The sequence below is a fragment of the Lates calcarifer genome, linkage group LG15, assembly GCF_001640805.2.
Source record: "Lates calcarifer isolate ASB-BC8 linkage group LG15, TLL_Latcal_v3, whole genome shotgun sequence".
Classification (NCBI taxonomy): domain Eukaryota; kingdom Metazoa; phylum Chordata; class Actinopteri; family Centropomidae; genus Lates; species Lates calcarifer.
In genome coordinates this window covers 25,265,978-25,288,975 of record NC_066847.1, presented here as the reverse complement: position 1 = coordinate 25,288,975, position 22,998 = coordinate 25,265,978, and the positions used below count along the sequence as shown (strand labels likewise).

Genomic DNA, 22,998 nt, shown 5'->3' with positions numbered 1-22,998 from the left:
GTGGGGTGGGAGGAGGGGTGCGTGGGTTGGTGGGTGGTTAGGGAATCTCTACAGACCTTGATACAATTACTGTGCCTTCCCCTCTCCTTCCGCACCACTTCTGGCCACGCTCTCACCGCGCCGCTGGGAATAGAAAGGCCCAGCTATCTGGCAGAAGATTTGGTCAGTCAGGCATCAAATGCAGGGCCCTCTTCTCACACTCTGTGCCGGGGGTGGGCACACTGGGGGACCTGCATTGTGCATTTTCACACACTTTTCTCAGAGGGGCCGCTGGAATCCTTAGCCTTTTTGGAAAGGAAGAGAAAGTGGGTAGAGAGAGAGAGAGAGCGAGAGAGGCAGAGAAACACAGACGGAGGGAGAGTGATGGGGTGGATGGGGGAAAGAGATGGAGCAAGAGTGAGAAAAATCGAGGGAGGGAGAAGGAGAGAAGGGAGTAAAATAGGTCCAGAGGCTAGACAAAAAGCATCAAGCCTGCAGGCAACCTCAAGGAGACAAATAACAGCTCATCAGACACTGGAAGGGTTCTTTCTCTGTCTTTCTGTCTGTCTTTCTGTCCACCCTGCCCCACCACCACCTCTCTTTGGAGGGTAGAGAAGGTTTTATTCAGGGGTTTGGTGAGTTGACCCTTCGTGGGTGTGTGACAGTAATGGCTGCAGGCTATAGGGCTCAGGGTCAGGGTGGAAACAGGGAAATGTATTTCTATTCATGGTTTCAGGGCACTATACTTGTTCAAAGACTAATGTCACACAAGCATTTTTTTTTTTGTTTGGGAAAAGGAAGGTGTATAGAAAAGGTGCAAACCCTCGAGCATCAAATCTCCATCACCAGGCCAGGAGACCCTCTCATTTCCCTCAACTATCTCCACAGAAAATGTGATTGTTTCTCAGATCAGCTCAAACTTTTTTGACACATAGGGCGAAAGGCCAACACATATCATTTGTCTGTGGGCACTGGGGCAAAAAAGAACAAAGGAAGCAATGGAGTAGTTTGTGAAGCATATAACAACAACCAAAAAGAGAAAAAAAAAACTTACATCACATCACCAACATGCAAATATCTGAAACTATGTCTCCACATTGCTACTTAGATACCATTCATTTAGTTGCATTAAAGCAACAACAGATAAGCTTGTTTTTAGTTTTATCTCTGATATCAAACAGTATGGTATAGTGTATAATAAAATACATTGCTACCACAAGAAAAAAAAAGTTTAAATTAATTTCAAATATGTTTCTTCTTCCTTTAATCATTCCACAGGATGAAGCTAACTAGTGCACCACTCTTTAAGTGGTTCTTTATCTATACAATAAAACAATGCAATGCTACATTTCAGTTGTCATGCTTCCCAATGTTGTTTTGGCAGGGTTGCACGAAGAAGAATGTTCTCTTTTATCATTTGACAAAAACACATGTTGAGGGTATTGTATACCCTAATGAAAGAAGTTAATGATAAAGGAATGGCGTGACACCTTGTCTAACCTGCTGTGTACGTGTGTGCTCTGCATCTCTGTGTAGGTGGAAGAATGAATGATGGGTCCTGAAATGAATTAATGTAACACACTACCTATATACTGTACCTTCCAGCTGTCCATTATCAAATAATGCAGTGTCACAATAATTATGGTAATTGTTGCAAACATCAAATGTTCTGTTAAAAGTTATGTGTTTTATAACAACTTTCCCAACAACTGCAAGGCCAATAAATAAATAAATGAATAAAATACTTTTTTGGTTTAATACCTACAAAAATGTGGATGCTTTTCATCCAAGTATAACATTTGATTTTACCTATTCTAAATATATTCATCAAACTCCTGCAACCTTCCCATAGAATTGACAAAGCTACCCCATATCTTCCACTATAATTCATTCCCTTGCAGTTTACTTTATTATCTGCAGTGATAATAGGATTTCTGCAAGAATTTGCCAATTCACATTCCAGTTGAAGGTAATATCACTCTTCTCCTGTCCTTGTATCAACACATTACAAAAAACAGCCCCAGTATCATTCACACTGGATAAATCTCAGCTACTAACATGCACATCTTTAAAGAGATTATAAAGTCAAACGAAAGACCCCTCTTCTAAAAGCGGGTAGTATATGAATATTATTATTGTTGTGCATCTCTGTGAAAAAGGGAGAGAGACTTCCCGGCCATCTTTATTGCAGTGTTAAGGCCCAGGTAATGCCTCAGAATAATGCATGATAAGGCAAACATAGGCACTCCTTTCAAAATATTCAAATGTGATCGGCGGAGTGGAAAATAAAGGAACGTGGATGGGTGGAATGACTTCCCTCTTCTCCATACTCCTTCATAATATTCATATCACTGCTCATTTCTTTTTTACTTTGTTTTTCAAAGTGACCCTGACACAAGAGGAACACACATTCTAATGTTTTAAGGGACCTAATGTTTCAATTTTTTTTTTATTTTATTTTTTGTCCGGCAAAATTTATTCTGTGTCACTGAGGTGAATTTGAGCACTGGAGCATATGTCCAGCCTGTGTTCATTCACCCTACAGTACTCGCTGTATATGGTGTAAAATCACTTACCTATCCATATATGCACAAACTCTGTGAGTTTGTGTGGCAACTCTGCTTCTATCTAATTTCAGAGCACACCAGTGACTCCTGCTCTTTCTGTTACTTTATTTCCTCCTGTAACAACAGATTCATGAAACCCCAGGATAAACACAAACACTCAAACTGAAACAGTCATATCCACTTGCATTCTTCCATTGACTTTATATGCAATTATGCTAAGTCCCATTGCATTCCTTAATGGTTTCTATTGGAAATGTAGTTAAGATATCTGAAAGCTGAAAGCTGAAACTTTACTCAGTTGACCCTTTTTGCTGAATTTTATAAATCCTGCATCCATCATATTATGATCAGGAAACCTAATCCCAACCATGGCCCCAAACCTAACATTAACCATCTTTAACCTAAACCCAAAAATTATTTGATTGATGGGGCTTGCTGTAAGCATGACACACAACTTTGGAATATGTGTTTCCTCAGAAGCTCAGACATGGAAAGGGGTCAGAGGTCATGAGTGGCCTGGTGCTCACCACACACTGGGTAGAAGGAAACACTAGATAGGTTATGAGTCTCTTTGGTGTAGAAGTTCATGTAAACATGCTATGAATCCATAGTCCATGAATCCATCACGTTTCACATCGCCATTCTTGAACGTGTCTTCTGACTCTGAACAGGACTTTTCAGGAGAATAGATACATTGTTGCGCGATCATTCATGACTGTTTGCCTCCATACTGTACATGCATATGAATCCTCTTTACAGCCTGAATTCCTAATTGTGTCCTAAGACTAAAATGTTTTCTTATATGCAGAGAAGTGCTCAACTACAGACAATAAAATGAATTATAAAGTACAAAGTTCTTTATGTGCCCCAAATCTTGTGCATTTTAGAGCACAACAAAGACAACAGAACAAAGGAGAAAGCCAGAATTAGAGTGCTGGGAGAGAGCAGCCCACTCAGCAAGCGAGATCTTAATGTAGCGATTAAAGTCGGGGAATGCTGCAGACGTGCCTGGTTGAAAAACCATGTCCTGCCCATAGCTGCCACAGTTACTCCTGCATTACCTGCCTGCTTTTTATGCAGAACTGCAAAAAACGAGAGGCACAAAAAGCAACTGCATGTTAAATAGGTATTAAAATTGTATAGTTTTAATACCTCCAGGTAGAAGAAAATATTTAAATGCATCCATTCCCTCTTGTTCTGGTTTTGAGTGATTGAAGGAACTTGTGATTGGGTTTCCACATAATGCTCCCATCTGCACATGCCAGCCCTTATCCACCTTGATATTAACATGGCTCTTTCATTAGAAACCCAGCCCATTTTCTGGTTTATGGGTAAAATAAGACGCGGAATGAGACAATAAAGTGCATTTGTGTTTCAGTAGATGCATTATGAATAAATAATTGTAAGTGCCTGCCTAGGCTGTGTCGTCTTCAGGAAGATAATCACTGCCTATAACACATTCTCTGCTCCTTAACGCAGCTATGCTCGATGTACTAGTTCTATTATGTAGGTGAATATTGAAAGAGGATCATGACTTTATAATATCTGTGTGCATCAGGCGCAGAAACAAATGGAGAGATGGTGAAAGAGGATGAATACAGGTCATTTCTGGTCATTCTGACTCTGGTTATTTCTAGACAAATAGGAGAGAGAGAAGAAAATTTTTTTTTTTTTTAAAAGCAAAAAAGCTGAGACAGGACAGGAATCAAGTTTTAACCATGTCTTAACAGGTGCACTGACACGACTGTATTTGGAGGGTCATCTAACTTTTTAAAATACTTGTCTATGACACTTGAGCTGATGATGGCAAGGTCCTGTCCAACAAGTCCTCCAATCTAAACCACCGTACAGGTCGCTTCACCCTACTCTAGCATAGAGCAGCAGGCATATTGGCATATACGTTAGAGGACCTTTGTCATTGTAGTTGCAATAATAAATAAATAATATGTGGATATGGTTATTTTGTAAACACATCCATCCACCTATAATATTTTAGTTCATTGGTGATTCCATAACAGACCTCTGTTTTTAACAGCACATTGTCATGATTGGTTTGAATGAAAACTACCATACTTGTGTGCAGTGGTGGCCAGTGGGTAAGGCTTTTAAACCATACTATAACCATTAAAACAGCAATAAGCAGCAACCCTGACTTGTATGACAGTCTGTATATTAATATTAAACCAAATGTTCCTCACAAATTTCAGATGGTGAAAATGTATTCAATAACTGGTGGCTACACATGGCTGCAGCTGGGTTGGCTGCACTGGTGAAGGTCGCAGGTGCCGGGGGCGGGGGGGGGGGGGGGGGGGGGGTCGAGAGAGTCAGTGGTCTGGTCTAAGGTCTGTCATGACAGAGAAATCAGCCACCTGGCCCTTCTGTGTGTGTGTGTGTGTGTGTGTGTGTGTGTGTGTGTGTGTGTGTGTGTGTGTGTGTGTGTGTGTGTGTGTGTGTGTGTGTGTGTGCGTGCGTGCACATTACACTATGATCAGTGTCACTCCAGAGTCTGACATGATGGGCCTGCTGTTGGTGACACATGCAAGTACACACACACACACACACACAGTCAGGCAGAAAGGTGACTGACAAGTCACATTGTTTGGCCAGCCATCATGTTTGCATTTACCTTCCTTAAGAAGAGCAGGGGAAAGGAAACTACATTCTAATCAGATATATAAAAAATGATAATCCATCTGGCCCAGGACATGTGTTCCCTTTGTCTAAAGTTATCTTAGGCACATGTGAAATTTAATCTTTTCTTTATTGTAAAAGACTGTTTCCTGAGATGTGAGATTTAACATGATAGGCCCTAATACACCTTTGCTGTTTTACTTAAATTTGGGTTAACTCTCAGAAGTTGTTCAGGATGCAGAACGCTGGATGATTTTAGAAACATTCGTAGTAAAAATCAATAACACGGTGCGTCAAGATACACTTAAGAATAGCAAAATAAAAAATGTTGCAGTAAAATAGAAGAGCTTGGTTTCTAGATTTGTTTTACAGTTTTACATCCAACTTAGTAGAAGACATCAGAGCAGATATAAGAGAGTCAGAGAAGTGATGACCAAAGAAACAGAGATGATAATACAATGCAGACAATAGAGACAAACACAAAAATGAGTTATAGTAGCTGAATCAAAGGAACAATATCCCGTTAAAAGTATGAAAAGTGTATCATATTGTCAGCCACCAAAGGCTGTATTTGTTCTGAATGTGTATTATATGACTGATCTGTATAAATAAATGAGTAAAGCAAGATACATCAGATTACAAATCAAAACAAGTTATGTATCAAAAGTGAAGTCATATGAAATAGTTGGATAACTGCAATATATCCATATGTTTCTAATCCAATTCGCATAAAAAAGCAGCATTGTTGCATAAGTTGTCATTTACTACATTTTCATGGTGTAAAGAGGAAATAATCCTTTACACTCAGCATTTAAATCGCAGGGATGACCACAGAGGAGCAGGTGCAAATGCCAATGTTACAAGACATTTCATTGTTTTCACCCATATCCTGGACTGTGTAATGGGCAGACACACATACTGAGTCCAGTAACACAACCAGGGAACAAGGGGCCAGCACCAAGATTTACAAGACACATCGGGTTCACATTTTTGGGGCTTGGGAGTCTACATACAGTACTTCAGTGTTTCAGTCCCTGGCCAGTTGCTAAGGGAACACCTGCAGATAGCTAGTTAACTAAGTGCAGCGAGGATGCTCCCATTGTGGTGATCAATTATGGATGTGCTGAGAGAACTTTGACATGTTAAACCTCTTAGAGAGGCCGGAGAGGAGGAACAGCGAGAGAGATGGGAGTGAGATGAAGACTGGGAAAGAGAAGGCTGGGTAGACTCATTCCAGACATTATCGTGGAATTGTTAAAATCTTGCATTGGATTTCACCACCATTGCTACACACCCTGCTTGGGACAAATACATGAGAGATAATGGATATGATATCATTTAAAATGCTAAGGCTGCATGATTCGCATAATGCATTTAGATATCCACCTTAGTAATATGTTTAATATAGTATATAGCACAAATCCATACACTGCCCTTTGCTTTCTTTTTTGTAATGCTTTAGATTATGGCTTGTAAATTACAGATTACATATTTTGTAAGAAAATAAAGTTTTTACTGGACAACTGACAAATGTTACAAATGTTCCAAACTAGCTAGCATGTTAGCCAGTTTGTAATTAGCTGGAAAAAGGAGTGAACCAAGAACTGCTTTTATCAACACCCACATATCTTTTAACTACAATGTAATCACAGTGAAAATTGGGTTTCACAACGGACCACTATATTTTACAGCCCAGATACTCTGGACTTACACTGCAACAAGGCAGTACACATGTGCACATTTTCAGTTCTTTCTCTTGATTGTAGTGTACTGTGACCAAAAGGTAACCATTGCTAGCTCAGCTGGAATTTCTATGACCTGCTTTTGAATTTAAGTCTTTATATTTAACCTCAATAAACTTTGTTTTTGAGTATGAATATATGGCTTTGGCATCTTAGTTATGTAACCTGATGGTAAGACATGGATATGGATATGGAGTATTTGCAAATGTCTAGGTTGCATGAAGAACCAACATTAAAACTGCATTACTTTTCCTTATTGATACAACTTTAAAAAAACCATGCTGGTAATTATTTTATCAGTCATGTCTTATCCCAGTAGTTTGTTTACCACCAGCAATAATCATGTACACTCCATATTGAAGTTACTCCATGTAACTCTAGATTTAAAAAAAACAGTAAATGGTATAGTCACACAATAACTAACCCACATATATTTTAAAGTTACCCAGGTACTATAAAAAATGACCTACAGCGTAATTTATTTCTAAGTCCCTCTTGAACACAAAGCTCTTGTCTTTTTCCCCTTTTCTTACACATTTGTCTAGTATAGGTACCCAGTACTCCTTTACTGGATGAAAAAATCAACAATACAGCTGACTGACCAAGCTAACCTGATAAACAGCACATTAGAGCAAAGTGATCTTAAAAGCCACCTCAGCTGGTAAAGACAGAATGTTTACTAGTTTGCACAAACCACCGAATAAAATAATTTATTACCACCTGGAAACATCTTCAGCAACAACAACAAAAGTCACCATTTTTACACATAGTGCCTGAAGGAGCCCAGACTACAACCCAACTCATGCAAAAACCATTAGGGCTTTAGGGCCAAAAGAGGAGAAATGGTAAAAAAAAAAAAAAAAAGGAGAGAGAGAGAGGAAAAAAATCATTGTGTTGCTCAAGAGAAGAAATAAGAAATACATTGAGAAGATCGTTGGAGATCAATATTCCATTTGGACTCCAAGACTAGACTAGACAGTAGATAGGCTAATGTTTTGCTGGATAAGCATTGTGTGTGCGTGTGTGTGTGTGTGTGTGTGTGTGTGTGTGTGTGTGTGTGTGTGTGTGTAAAGAATGCTTGAACATTATTTCTATGACTGCAGAAAGAGAAACATGGTAGCTATTGAAAAGCCTGGGAGCTGCTCGGGGCTTCATGTCACAGAGCGAGTCGGCCTGTGCAGCTGTCTTCGCCTATTGAGGTCAGCTTGGGTTTTCTACATTGTTGACTCAAAAAACAGTACATGAAACAGTGGACCATAAGACATCAGAGGGCTGGAGCATTATCCTCATACGGGGTGAAGTAGAATAGAACTAATATTTCATAAAGCTGGACGATTGCACAGAACCTTTATAAACTGACAATTTGGCTAAATGTTTTATTTTTATAACTGTGACAGAAGAGAAGAGAAGACTGAGAGGGTGACAGGATGAGAGCTGAGGATAAAGAAAGACACAGAAGTAGGACAAGTCCATTTTGAAGAAGTCAATAAGCTGAGTTCTTTTTCGTCTTTCACCTGATGCCAACCCACATTGGGGAGTTTTAACATGGCAGGGGTCAACATCAGCACTATCGCTGAACCACACTTGATTGAGGCAAGTTCCCTGTTTCAGCGTTCACTCAGTCCTCAGTACTGTCCAAAACTCAGAGCAGAATTCATTCATTCAATCTGCAGAAATAAATTGCTCACTCAAAGCTTCCTCAGGTACAAATTAGTGTGATGATACTGAAAGTTAAATTATAGAGCTAATTATCAAAGGTTGACCACTGATCCAGACTTGGCCTCTTAACAATACTGTTCAAAAGTTTTTCAAGCACAAAAGACAGAGCAGATGAAACAAGATAAAGATGTTTACTGTGAAAAAAATTGGATTAAACTCAATTCTGAGGAAGATATTTAAAAGTAAGACGATCTACATATAAATCAAGTTGAGTGAATTTTATAATAACTCAGCCAGCTAAGTTTGTTCCCAGGTGGCCATAATACCATATGGCCATTGTCAATAACTGTGTTGATTCTCAAAGCAGCTAATAAACAGTCTTGTTGTACATAAAAAAAAACCCTATCCATCAACATTTAACATCACCCATCGCTGTCATGAAAGATTGAGTTTGCTGCATCATCAACACCTTTGTTTTTGTTCCCTGTCTCACTTTAAGGTCAGCTGACTGAAATTTGGGGATAAGAAGATGTTCAAGCCTCCTCCCTTCTCTCTCTCTCACTTTCTTCCTCCCTTTCTCTGACTGCATCTTTCACACACATAAACACACACATAGAGGCACTCACGCACTCCCCTCCTCCAGGCTCATTAATCAACCACAGATTATCAGGGAAGTGACAGCTTCATGATTACAGTGTTTCTGGGGAACTTTTTAATATGAGTTAAGCTGGAAAGGAGATGCAAATTAGCGGGCTGCACTTCAAAGTGCAACACAGATTACAGTAGTTTGGGGTTGATGTGGCAAAAACTGAAACTCTTGCACATAAATGACCAGAAAATCTCAAGAACGTTACAGACTTGGAAGATTTTATGGTTGAATTTATGACTGTGAAGTAGAATTGTGGTACAGTGATAATAATTACCCCATTACTTGGTCTAATTCCAGTGAAGGAGTTGATTTATGTTGCTCATTGAACATGATGGATTCTCCTACATTACATCACCGCTCAACACTGTTATCTGTCTTTATCTACGTCAAAGTGAAATCATACCAATCAGTAACAACTAACTGACAATAACTTGCTCATTATCACGTTTAATTTCATTACAAAAAAAAGGAAGAATAGAGATGCAATCAGGCTATAAGCATGGCATCTTTGACCTGAGCTGGAACAGCATCTTATCCCTCACTTGCTCCACTTTAAACGCAGAGCATCCCTGCTTCCCCACATCTGTCCACAAAAAAAAAAGAGAAGTAGCTTCTCTTTTAATCTTTAAACGCTAAACAAGCATGAACCCCCGCTGTCGCCTTCATTTTCCGTCTAAAAGCATATACTAGTGCGCCTAAATATTTTATTACAGGCGCCCGATAACACTGAGTAACGCAGTGTATAATGAAAAGGTATACACCGAGGGCAGGGTGTGTGTGTGTGGGCTGTATAGTGTAGAGAATGTGTCCAGTGTCTCCGGCCTAATTCCATACATACACAAGGGCAAAGGTCCATGCAAAGGATGATAAAGTAGGCTCTGTAGCTCTGATTATAGAGTATACATGCCACTTAGGCGTGTGTGTGTGTGTGTGCGTCAGGTGCGTTCGCACCATCCCCAAAATCAACGTGTCAACACTTTCTCCTCCGTCCACTGGGTGTGATGTTGAAGATAAATTGGGTCCCGCCCTGCCTCAATGCACCGCGTGTAACATTAACCCCAATGAATTTAAAGAAGAAAAAACCTAAATTAATAAGACAAAATGGAGCTGTGTGTGTGTGTGAGGTGTGAGCGAGTGTATGGTTGAGCGCTTCAGACGGGTTGTTAATGTTGAGGTGGCATTAGAGTTAATGCAAATTAAAAAGCGCTGGCTGATCCCTTTGGACCCCCCCGCCCCCCCTTTCAGCAGCGTTAATGCGGCCATTTGCTTGGAGGTACTAACCCCCTATAATTCAATTTGTCAAAATGAATGAGAGAACAGACATTTTATGGAGCCCCGCCCACACCACCTCACCTCACCTTCCTCCCCAAAAATAAAAGGAAGAAGAAAAAAAAAAAAGGGTAAGACAAAAGTTACCTAACCGAATCACAAGCCTCTCCATCTTTATGGCTCTTTATTACTTCTTTCATCTGTAAATGAAAGCGAGCAATTATTACAAGGTGCCGGTATCATATTATTATGTTGGCCCCGGTCCCCTAGATAGTCATCAATCACTCTCAATCGACCTGTCACCGGCAGGCAGAGATCCAGCTGGAGAGGAGAGGAGGAGGAGGAGGAGGAGGGAGGAGGAGGAGTACATCATCATTAATTTGAGGAGTGACCCCCGGGGCTATCCACATGTCTCAACCCGGGATTCTCCAAGCAAGGCAGCGCGCGCTCGGTGCTGGAGCTTTGGCGAGCCAGTTTTGGGGCCTTTTTTTTTTTTTTTTGGCCGTTACACTGCTGTTATGGTTACTGCAGCTTCACCAGTTTACCTGGCCAGAGAGAGAGAGAGAGAGAGAGAGAGAGAGAGAGAGATATTAAGGGAGGGTCCATGTGTAGATAGATAGATAGATAGATAGTTAGAAAGAAAACTGTTATAATAAGAGTTGAAATTGAAAAAAGTTTAGAAAAGTTAAAAAAAAACAGCTTTTACATCTAATAAGTTAGATATTAATTAAACTGAAAATGTTACATGCGGTGCAAACTTATTACATCACATGTAACATGATTTAGCAATCAGATAGATAGATAGATAGATAGATAGATAGATAGATAGATAGATAGATAGATTAAAAGACTTAAAGAATTAAACTCTTTTCTGATTTTCTCCAAGATGTGCGTGAAGTTCACATGGACAGGTGCAAAGTTCATTCAAACTACATCCCATTAAGCACTTTTGGGGGGGTGTGGGGGTAATTACATCACTCCAGGGACTCATTGCTCCAGGTGGAGTTGGAGAGTAATATGTAACCAATAGATGATCTGTTGTGACTGGCTTATTATGGTGCTTAATTTAAAAAAAAAAAAAAAAAAAAAAAAAAAAAAAACTAATATTTTCAATGCCTTTATTTTTGCAGGTTTATTTGTTTTGAGTCTGGCGGGCTGCAATTTGTCTTTTTGCCCGAGATGAAAATATTCTTTACTAATTAATTTAAAATCAATTAGCTCCCCGTGTGATTAGCATCAGTGCGGAGGAATGATAGGAATGTGCTTAATTAGGGCCTAATGCATTTAAACCGATACATACGTTTGCATATTCGAGACACTGATTGCCCTAATTGATTGATTGGGACTGCAAATTAATCTCCAGGACATCTTTTCTTTCTTACTTACTTTCCTTCCTTCTTTCTTTCATTCTGTCTGTCTTTCTTTCATTTAAACAGAACGCCTTCCTTCGTTACCTCTCAGAGATTTTCATGTTGAATCTGCTCTTTCTGGTTTTTTGTCGTCATCCCTGGGAAGGAAAATGCATATTAAAGTTACAGTCTGGTCATTTTTAGAGTGGGAAACTTCTGACGTCAGAGTCGCCGCCGTTTAAAACAACCTGCCTCTGCTGCTGACGTCTTTTATACTACTTTTTTATAAGGCAAAAATATGTATCTGACAACAAAGTGATTATTCTAGGCTGTAGCACAGTAATTCATTTATTTATGTCTAATAGTCTTTTTAGAAGAAAAAAGGGGGAAGCTAAAGATTTTCTTAATTTATTTATTTTTTATTTTTTTATTCCCCCCCATACACCCCTCCTCCATTGAAAGGCGTTTGAGTGGGGGGCATTTTACACAAATTAAACATGCTACTCTGCTTCGCCCTATAAGCATCCTAGGAGCCTGTGCTTACCAATCAATTGGTACAGTCAAACAGAGCCGCAGCCTGCGTTAGAGTGGAGACCTTCAGTCTCGCTTTATTTCTGGATATTGGGGGACCTCTCTACCATGTCATATCCACAATTTGGATATCCCTACTCGTCTGCTCCACAAGTAAGTTCGTGTAACCACCTCTGTTCAGTTAATGGCTTGTTTTGGTTTAGATCTTGCCCGCGATTGATTATGTCATCGATTCAAGCTTGATGCTTTTTACGCACTTTGGCCAAGAATCAGAGAGGCTTCCACAGCGCTTTCGGGATATCGGGAAAGGTATTGCGTTACAGCCAGTGGTACCTGTGTTCCTGCAGCGATAGAAAAGAGGTAAGGAGAGGGTAACCAGAAGCCAACGAGACCCCCCGACCTCCCTGTTCACTGATTTCTGCGAGATAATAGCCGCTCCGTAATGTCAACCATATGTTTATCTGCGCTGGAACACACATGCCAACTTGTTCTACACACGCTGTGTGTGTTGTTGCCTTTTTTTTTCGCCATAACCCAGCTGCTGTTTTGTTTTGGCTTTGAGCCATAAAAAATCATTTGGGGCTTTACTTTGGGTATCTACCGGGCGACGTTGGGAAAACATGTTGTATCTGTTTGTAACGCTTGTGTTTCTTTTGGATCTGAGCTAACAGACGGCTCGTTTTGGACATGTTTTACGCGCACATTATCACAAGAATATCATCATCAAATATCAGCCTTTACGAGTCATTTATTCTTGTATTTTAGTTCTTTCAGATTGACATTCTGGAGGAAAAAGCTGCCAGTAAAGCAACATCGCTTTTGTCCAAAAGTTACTTAAATCATGTGTCATTTTGAGGTTAGACAAGTAAAACAGTTTTGGAGACGGTTACACGGTTGAGTTTATTTCATCCTGACGATATTTCCTCCACATTTTAAAATAAATAAAAGTTATGAACTAACTTCCAGACCAAAGTGCTCAAGGTTCAAGCTTGAAATCAGATTTTGTTTCGTTAAATAAAGCACACCGATAACTTAAAAAAAAAGAAAAGGAAAAAAAAAAGATAATTCTCTCTCGGTCTCCCCCTAGTTCCTGATGACAACCAACTCTTTGACCACTTGCTGCGAGTCCACCGGCAGATCCATAGCCGACTCCGGAGTAGCGGCGTCCGGGCAGACACCGGTCTACTGCCCCGTGTACGAGAGCCGGCTACTGGCCACGGCGAGGCACGAACTCAGCTCGGCCGCCGCGCTGGGCGTGTACGGGAGCCCCTACACCGGCGGGCAAAGCTATGGGAATTACGTTACATATGGCACGGACGCCTCGGCTTTCTACTCGCTGGTAAGCCCCATTCATCTGATCCCTCTTGGCATTGATTAATGGAGCCGCAGGGTGCTGAGCCTTGAGCCAGGCTTGCACACCTCTCCTCTTGTTTTTATGCACTATAGCTACACCGCAAAATACCACTCCTTTACTGTACGTGATGTATTTCCAGATCATCCTTCAGGCCAACTTTTCTTGAAAAACTGAAAAAAGCTGTTCAGTGTAGCAAGATAATCTCACTTGTTTCAGGTGTATATATGTCTTGAGACAAAGCATTTTTATGAACGTTAAATACAATAAAACACATAGCTTTTCATTGAAAACAAGCTGCATCTTATAAATAGACAGACTTTGAAAACTCTGTAATTGTTAAATTATCAAAATAAAAACAAAAATACAAATTCTCAGTTGGTTTTTTAATAACTGACTCTATCAGGATTACATGGGCCTGTGAAGTTCAAGAATGGTGTTTGTTTCAGTTGTTTTTGTGTTGAAATTCTGTGCTGACACAGAGGAAATATATGATGATAAAGGCAATTAGAATAGCTTTGCAGTATGTAATGGATAATTTCTGCTGTATTAATTAATCTAGTTTATACCTTGTAGGATACTCTTCTAGAACCATCTTACAAATGTGTTTTCTCAGAGCTCTGCACTGAACAAGTTTCTAAACCTGCAGTTCATGTTGTTTTCCCTCAGTTTCATTTTTAAAAACTTCTGTTTTGAAGGTCTTTTGAAAAGTTCTGTCACTTCAATTTCCGTGTAAACATATGCATCTGAATATAACATATCCCATGGACAGTTTGATCTCTTTAGTATAGGTACTGTAGTTTATCCATGTTTCTTTTAGCACAACTGCACACTCTGCACAGTACAATCACAGACAGCCCTAATGAATGACACAACCAGGCAACTTTGAAATGCAACCAGTATACGTCTGTTTTACTGATTTACTGTCACTTAATGAGCCAGAAATCGACATCTTATTTGTGTGACTTTTTTAAACACTTGTCTTTATATATGATTGCAGGGCACATTTGACACTAAAGATGCCACAGCTTCTGCGCATGCGGGAATAACCCAGGCAACAGCCTACTACCCTTATGATCCTACCCTGGGACAGTATCAGTATGACAGGTATGTTTCTCTGACAGTGTGACTTCTGCTGATGTTTCTAGTGTAAGACACTTGATCGGGAATGCAAACATCGGAAACTTCGAGTGAACTGTGGGTAGTAGATGATGGAAAAGTGGTGTGTCTAGTTAGAAAAGTCAGAACTTATTTTGAGCCGTGTAGTTCACACAGGTTTGCAAGCTCGTGATGTGAATACAATTTAGTCAAAAGGTTACTATTAAGCACTGTGCGCCAGTGTAGGGTGAGTTTTCCAGCATTAAATCAATCATCTCTCAGAGGTCAACGTCATTTTCATCACGTCTAACGACGCTGGGTGAACACCTCCATCTCATGACATATTTCTTTCCTGATGGTGTGAATTGCATCAGAAGACCCTCGCCCCTTTCAGCAAAACAGGAGGCCTCTTCGGTGTTGAAGAGCACGCCTGCCATATTGAAAGGTCTTCCCGATAATCAGATGACACTCAAATTATGTCTGTGATAGGGTGAAAATATGGGGCATGGACAATAACAACTGATTATGTTAATCGTAGCATGCTCTTTGAATAAAACTAGCAACTTTAAAGGAGCCAGCACCAACAGAAGTGCATGGGGGGCACAGAAAATGTAACTCTTTTTATGGTGTTGTGTGTTCAGTGATCAGCAAAGTGTCATATTGATTAGCCTTGTAGCTCAATGAGAGTTCACATCACCAAAAAACAAAGAGCCCTTTTACCAATCAGTCTAAATTCAGTATAAAGCGTAAAAGGTGTCAGCATGCATCCCAGTAAGTGCATATACAGCAAAAGGCCTTAAGTCTAAAGCAGAACATAATCAGTAACATTTAGATAAACAAGCAGGCCCACAGCAGTACCACTCTGTCTGCACCCGCCTTTTACCCGAGGGCTCATCATTACACTCAATAAAGCAATTTTACAGTCTATTTTATCTGCGAGGGAGCAACACGGGGTAAGGAAAGGTACAGCGCTCCTCTCCTTTTGATTCCCTTAGCAGTGCTTGACCTGCACTAAGCTATACGGAGCAATAAAGGCCTCATAAAAGCCTCCCCTGAGAGGACTTTTACAGCTCACTGCTGACTGAAAATCAACACTGTGCATTTTAAATGTAGGTCTATGGGTAATATTTGTGCCAGAGGAGAGAGTATGGGGATGGACTCGTGCTGCGCTTGGGATGGTTTTAACAGATAATACATTGAAAAAGGTTTGGAAATAAGAGGTGGAGCCCAAATGTAGTTGGTATTTTTATTGGTGAAACATTTTATTGGTAGAATAATTTGCACATTTCCAAAGTATATTGATTGCAAATTCAATGTCCTCTCCCTTCCATCTTGTCAGTCCTGCACAGTACTTTATACTGCACAACGCCTATGTCCATTTATATTACGATGTTTTGACAATACTCATTTCACAGTTTCCCAAGGAATAGACTGTCTGGTGTGTTTAAAGTGGGTTGGTTTTCACTCCCAAATAATGTCTCCTACCTGACATGTGTTTATGATGTCTACTTTTAATTTTCAGATATTGACACAATTATAGCAGGAGATAGGTTAGGGGATAGGAGTGGAACTTTCAGGCTTATAGGTGCATCGTTTTAAGAATATCCCAAGAAGCAGATGGTACTGTCACGGTTTTCAGGAGGAAAAAACATGCCAGGGCCACAGACAGACATTGGCATGCAACAAGCATCATCAGCATAGTATATGTGGGTTAACTCTCATTACCATTTTGTTTGTGTTCCTCTTGTTAACAGATATGGTTCCATGGACGGGGGGACGAGGCGGAAGAACGCGACGCGCGAGACAACCAGCACGCTGAAGGCCTGGCTGCAGGAGCACAGGAAGAACCCATACCCGACCAAAGGCGAGAAGATCATGCTGGCCATCATCACCAAGATGACCCTGACGCAGGTCTCCACCTGGTTCGCAAATGCCAGGAGGAGGCTCAAGAAGGAGAACAAGATGACGTGGCCGCCCAGGAACAAGGGCTCAGAGGAGAAGAGATATGACGAGGATGAGGATGGGTCTCAGGAGGAGCAGATAAAAAGCGAGAACAACGAGGATGGTTAGTGTCAAAATGCCTTGGTGCTCTGTAGAAATAAAGTAAAAGTGAATGTTTTAAAAACTGAATACTTATGACATCTTCCCTTGAAAATACATTATTTTATTGTCATGATCATTGGTATCAGGAAGTTCCAGCGCAACCATATCTATAAGTGCTCTTATTTCTTTGGCACTCTATAGACTGGGATGCTGTTACAATTAGGCTATTAATTTATTTTTTGAAATTGTTTGTTTATTTATTTTTCATTTGTTTATTTATTTATTTATGCTCAAATTGTAAACTAGAATAAGGATTGTTGATGTCACATTATTTGAATTTTTATAGATTCTATATATGTCTTCTATCTGGATAGGCCAGCAGTGTAATTTTTTACATAATCATAACAAGAATATTAGTGTCTGATACTTAATGCTAAGCAGTGCATGATGATGATACTTAGAAACAAATGACACTGAGGCCTTACAGTTTATTTAATTGAAGGTAAATAATACAATTATTGCAAGATGCACAGTGTTGCAACCACTTTGTAAGTTTAAATAATAACATTTTAATTCTATTCACATACAAAATGAAACTTTTCAACAGCATCAGTTTTTGATTTTTTTTTTTTTTCTTTTTCTATTCAGGCTTGCCAAAAGACTTTGGTCAACATAAACTATGGACCTGTGAACAGGCCTCAGTCAGTTTCACAGAGGGACAAACCAACTTCTCACCAACTTCTTTAACTGATAAAAGTTAAATTAAAGTACAGCAAACTGAACTATATAACTATATAACTATATATATATATATATATATATATATATATATATATATATATACATATAGCAGCTGTAATTCTACAAATTTGACTGCAAATCCAGTGTTTGACTCCCGACTGAACTGTCCTGGATGCCATTATCTGATCTGATGCCACATCGTCTGACACATTATCTGTCACTGACACGTCTGCTGTCTCCTTTCTGCCCCCCCCCCCAACAGAGACCAGGAGTCGGGCAGACAAGGACCTCCAGCTGAGCGACTTGGACGATTTCGACACGCTGGAGTCTGAGAGCTCCGAGTGTGAGCTGAAGCACCGATACCACATGAACACACACATGTCAACGACAGCCGACTGCCCGACCGAACACCTCATCAAGGACTCGTCCCTGAAAATCTCCATCCCGGATTCTCTGGGAGGGGAGCAGGACTTGAGCAAAAGTTGTCTCAAAACGAACCCAGAGGACTTCCAGCCGGACAGCAGACAGCAGGCAAAGGCGTGTTATAATCAGCAGCAGCATCAGCAGATATTAGACGGCAAACCCCGGATCTGGTCTTTGGCCCAGACTGCCACGTCCCTGAACCAGACTGAGTATCCGTCCTGTATGCTGAGGTGCCAGCCGCAGCAGCCGCAGCCGCCGCCGCCCTCCTCCCTCACCCCGTCCCCCGCCGCTACCTCACCCGTGACCGGCCTGGACAACAGGCAGGACTCGCCAGTCACTACCCTGAGAAACTGGGTGGACGGGGTTTTCCACGACCCTTTGTTCAGGCACAGCACTTTGAGCCAGGCTCTGACCAACACCACCGTCTCTTGGACCACGAACACCAAAGGCGCCATTCTGGAGGCAGAGAGGAGCGCGGCGGTCTTGCAGCAGCAGCAGCAGCAGCAGCATCAAGACTCCTCCAAAGACAGTGCCATGAGTTTTCCCAAAACTATCAACAAACTTTTCTGCTCCTAACAAAACCAAATGACCCTTTTATTGCAAAAAGAGAAAGACTTTTTTTGTGACTGGCAGAAAGTCGAATGGAAAAGCCTGTTAACGTCTCCATGTCCCTCCCTCCCCCTCATGATGTTTTATTCGTTTTTTTTAAAGCAATGGTAGCTATATACTGTTACATTGGCGTCACACAAGTGAAATATCCGGATCTCGTTTGGCTTATTTGATTCAACGCACGCACAAAACTTATCGAAATGTATTAAAAAAAAGTTTACATCTTGGAAAAAAAAAAAAAAAAACATAGGCCTAAGGTTTACATGATTTTTATTTTCTTTACTATGCGCATGCAAATGTAATTGAATATTATTTAGGTCTCAGCCGTTAAGTATCACTATTAAAAGAGGAAAAAAAAAGTCTCACAAATGCACAGCTCTCCTAGGAGGTGGATGAGAGCGTTTCAACTTTGTTCACTGAAAATAAAAGCAGTCGGTTTCTGAAGAGCGCTTGTGATGTTGGCTTCATGCTAAGAGCTGCTGTCCATGGTGCTGAATCGTAGGCCTCGCCGGTCTTTCTTCCTCTGTGGTTTTCATTTATCTTTGTTCATGTGAAACAACATCCAGTCTTTTACAACCAGGACACACGAGGCCTGCAACACGCCTGAGCAGAGAGGGACCTTTTAAAACGCAATCTACTGTTAAATAAAGCAGTTTTATCATTCCAATTCATTTTTATCCCCTTAAAACAGGCGCAGTCTAACATCTCTCACCATCTTATTTATTTCATTTTTTGTCTGAAAACATTCACTCCCATTTAGTGACAGCGAGAAAAGGAGGCAGCTCAACCCTCAAGACAGAGCAATATCAGTATCCAAGATCTGCCTCATTAATTCCCTCTAAACAGGCTGTAATTGGGATGTTCGCAGTCATATTTCATGTCAGGCTATTGATCCCCCCCGCCACCCACCCACCCCCTTCTCTGCTCTCTGATAATTTTATCGAAACATCTCAACACCGTCCATGATGCAGTTGTCAAAAGGGTAAGTTATTCGCCATTAACGGGTTCAGGGACGGAGACCCCTGCGAAAAAATAATTTGAAGTGAAGAGTTTTCGTTTTGACACTAACCCCTCAATTTCCTATAGAGACGCGGAAGGGAGGAGGTGTGTGTGTGTGTGTGTGTGTGTGTGTTTGGGGGGGGGGTTGCACAAGAAAACCTGCAGCCCCGGATGCCGATTCCTCCTCTGAGAAAAAAGTGAAAGGGCTTTACGGGGGAGAGGCACTCACGTCGTCTAAAAGTGAAAAGGGCAAAGGAACTCGAATTAGTTGTTGTAGATAAAAGGGCAAAACGAAAGGAGTCAAGGGTACTTGACAGTAATGGCGAAAGTGGAGCTCTCGGGGGACTCTGTCTGTCCTGCGAGAGGGAGTAGGGGTGGTGGTGGGGGGGGATTCAGTGATGAATTTTAATGGGAAAAGCACAAACGATTGACCCCCCCAATGCTATGGTGGACAAAGGGGGTTTTCTATATATATTTGAGTCAGGGTGTATGTTTTTATTTGCCTCCTTAGGTAGGAAAACCCAGCCTGCAGCATTTTCTTTCCTTAAGTTGACATGACGGCAAAGAAACTGGAGGACAGACACAAATGCTTGTCAGAGAATATATACCTGACAGGTGTATGCAGGGTTAATGGTTGCTTATTTTGTGGGGATATTTTTAGGCACTTTTTACTCGACGTGTGCCTGTTTATTATTAGTCTACATGCAAAATCGTGTATTTAATTTTTCATAGCTGCTGATAGAAAAAAAAAATAGGCCACAGTTTAAGTCCCCCACAGATAAGACAATACCGCCTTTGAATTTAATTAATTTAGCACGAAGACAGATTTTTATTAGACCTCTGAACCAAGTAGGCTTCTTTTATGAGAGAGAGAGAGAGAGAGAGAGAGAGAGAGAGAGACATGGAATAAAACAGGAAAGAGAGAGAGAGGGGGAGAAAGAGGGAGGGAGAGAGAAAGAGAGAGAGACCTGCTCTAACTAAATCATTCAGCCGTGGCAAATACGAACACACAGTGGGAGCGAGATGGTAAATTAACAGGAGCTTTTTACATAGAGACCAAATAAAACTGTAATCAGCGACGCGTTACTTTTCATTAAGCGAGGTTGACAGCAGCATATTCAGCCACTCCGACACACACACACACACGGGAGCAGCGCAAGGGCCGGGGCTGAAATAAACTGCTCTCAAACCGAGAGTCATAAGATAATTCCTTAAGCTCCATTAACAACTCTTAGCCGCAGGAAATGGGCTCCCCCTGAAAACATCTCCAAATCTAAAAGCTTTATCGACCTGGCAAACCTCAGCTGATGGCTTCTCTTTTTTTTCACCCCCTCCTCTTACCTCTCTCTCTCTCTCTCTCCCTCCCTCTCTCACCCCATCCCCTTTCCTTTTTTTTTTTTTCAACTTAAGGGACAGAAACGTCCAACTGAGGTAATAGACTTTGACACAACACATTAAATGGGAAATGAGAAAAGGGAGAAGAAAGGGCACTCTTAAACGCCTTTTAAACGTTACCAATTAGAGGTTTAAAACTTGAATAAGATGTAGGCCATTGGCATATGCTTGACTGATGGGACATTTAACTGAATACCTTCCCCACACTTGGTAAAGGCAGTGCGTAACTGAGCATAGTGTGTAGTCATCCTGTGAGGTATCTGAGTCAGGGGATTAATACCAAGCTTTTTCTCTCTGTCTGAAAAAGAAATGTCCACCAGTCTTGTGCTTGTGCAACATGATTGTCTCCGGATAAGTTTTTTTTTTTTTTCCCCCACAGTGCCATAAATGATATCCTGAAAGTTATGGAACCCTTTGGTACTTTTCCTTAAACAAGAATTCAGTCACACACACCTGCTGTGTTTGTAGCAGAAGGCCCCACAAAAGCTGAACTCAACAATCAGTAGCAAGGAGCTCCCCCCAGAGAGAGAGAGAGAGAGAGAGAGAGTCTAGGTCAGGTTAATACCACAGTGACCCTGAGCCATAAATATATTTACACATCATTACACATCAACGTACACACACTGACACGCACACATACATACAATCCAGCTCAAATGCACTGCTGTGTGCGCGCACACACACACACTCACACACACACACACACACACACACACACACACATCAGGCTTAATTGAATATTTAATCTATTCATTGACTAACATTAATATGGTGAGAATAGCAGTAATGTGAAGCTTAAATGAAAATATGAAGCATGACCACACACAAAGAGCTGTGTAGAGACACCACTAGCGTGCACACACACACACACACACCAGCAGAAAGCACAGTGCTGTTGTGGCCCATTTCAAGAATCAATGGGATGGCCTTTTATTCCAATTAAAATGAAGCACATTATTATTAGGAAGAAGAAAATGTATTCACAGCTACAATAAACAAAACAGCCTGTAGGTGTGTAATAATATCATTTCAAAAACATCTTTTTTCCCTGAGGATTAAATTAAATCTAAATGTCAGTTGACGTGAATGCTTGGCACGGCTGATCTTAGCAAATTAATATATTGATAAAATACAGAATAACACACCAAGTAGATCAGCAGAGGAGTTTGAGTAGAGAGTTGAGTAAAGTAGAGAAGACCAAAGTGGAGAAGAGGGTATGCAGAAAAGTTGAAATTTGCAGATCCAGGCTTTTAGGGTGAGTGACACATCTAAATCTAGCAGTAGTTTTCTTTATCATGAGGATGGGATGTAGAATATCTACCCCTCTACTTTAAGATCCAAAGTGCCTCCTCTTATTCTTCCTTTAGTGGTTGGAGATATACTGTGTGTGTGTGTGTGTGTGTGTGTGTGTGTGATCATGTGTGTATATTTGTGGCTGTGTTCAGAGCCCAGCTGCCAAAAGGACATGTCCAGGATGTGCTTTTTAGGCCCCAGTGACTGGCCTCTATCAGCCCCTTGCTGCCATCACCTCCCTGCAGTCATTCCACAGGTCAAGGGGTTTTAGCCCGAGGGGCATCACTTTTCATCATTTCAGTTGTCTCAGTCTGACTGACTGAACTTTGACTGTGCTTCCCAAATTCACAATCACTCGTGTTATAGGTAGAAAAATGCTTTCCATATAAAGTACTTACTTTTTCTTGATATGATATGTATAAAGATGCAACTAAATGTTCTCAATAGCTCAGAAAAGCAGTCATAAAGTGGCAAACTGGCTCTCATGTTCTCTTCTGAACTAATAGAATGTAAGATAAATCACAATAATGCTTGTAGAGAGTGATTTCCTAAATTTGAGTTTGCTGTATTTGGATACCATACTATATTTATATACCAATGTTCTAGTTCCCCAAAAAATATCCAGGATTGTGTTCTCACACCCACTCAAGGTCAAAGGAGAGGTCAAGAA

At 40.8% G+C, this 22,998-nt stretch overlaps 1 protein-coding gene across 1 annotated transcript; it reads left to right on the top strand.

Annotated features, from left to right (window-relative positions):
• The first annotated feature begins 12,416 nt into the window (after nt 1-12,416).
• On the top strand, nt 12,417-19,067 carry irx4a (iroquois homeobox 4a). The gene is made up of 5 exons (XM_018680313.2): nt 12,417-12,529; nt 13,464-13,715; nt 14,728-14,834; nt 16,580-16,890; nt 17,872-19,067. Exons 1-5 carry the CDS (start codon nt 12,485-12,487, stop codon nt 18,606-18,608), a joined length of 1,452 nt encoding a protein of 483 aa, XP_018535829.1. The 5' UTR covers nt 12,417-12,484; the 3' UTR covers nt 18,609-19,067.
• The last annotated feature ends 3,931 nt before the right edge of the window (nt 19,068-22,998 follow it).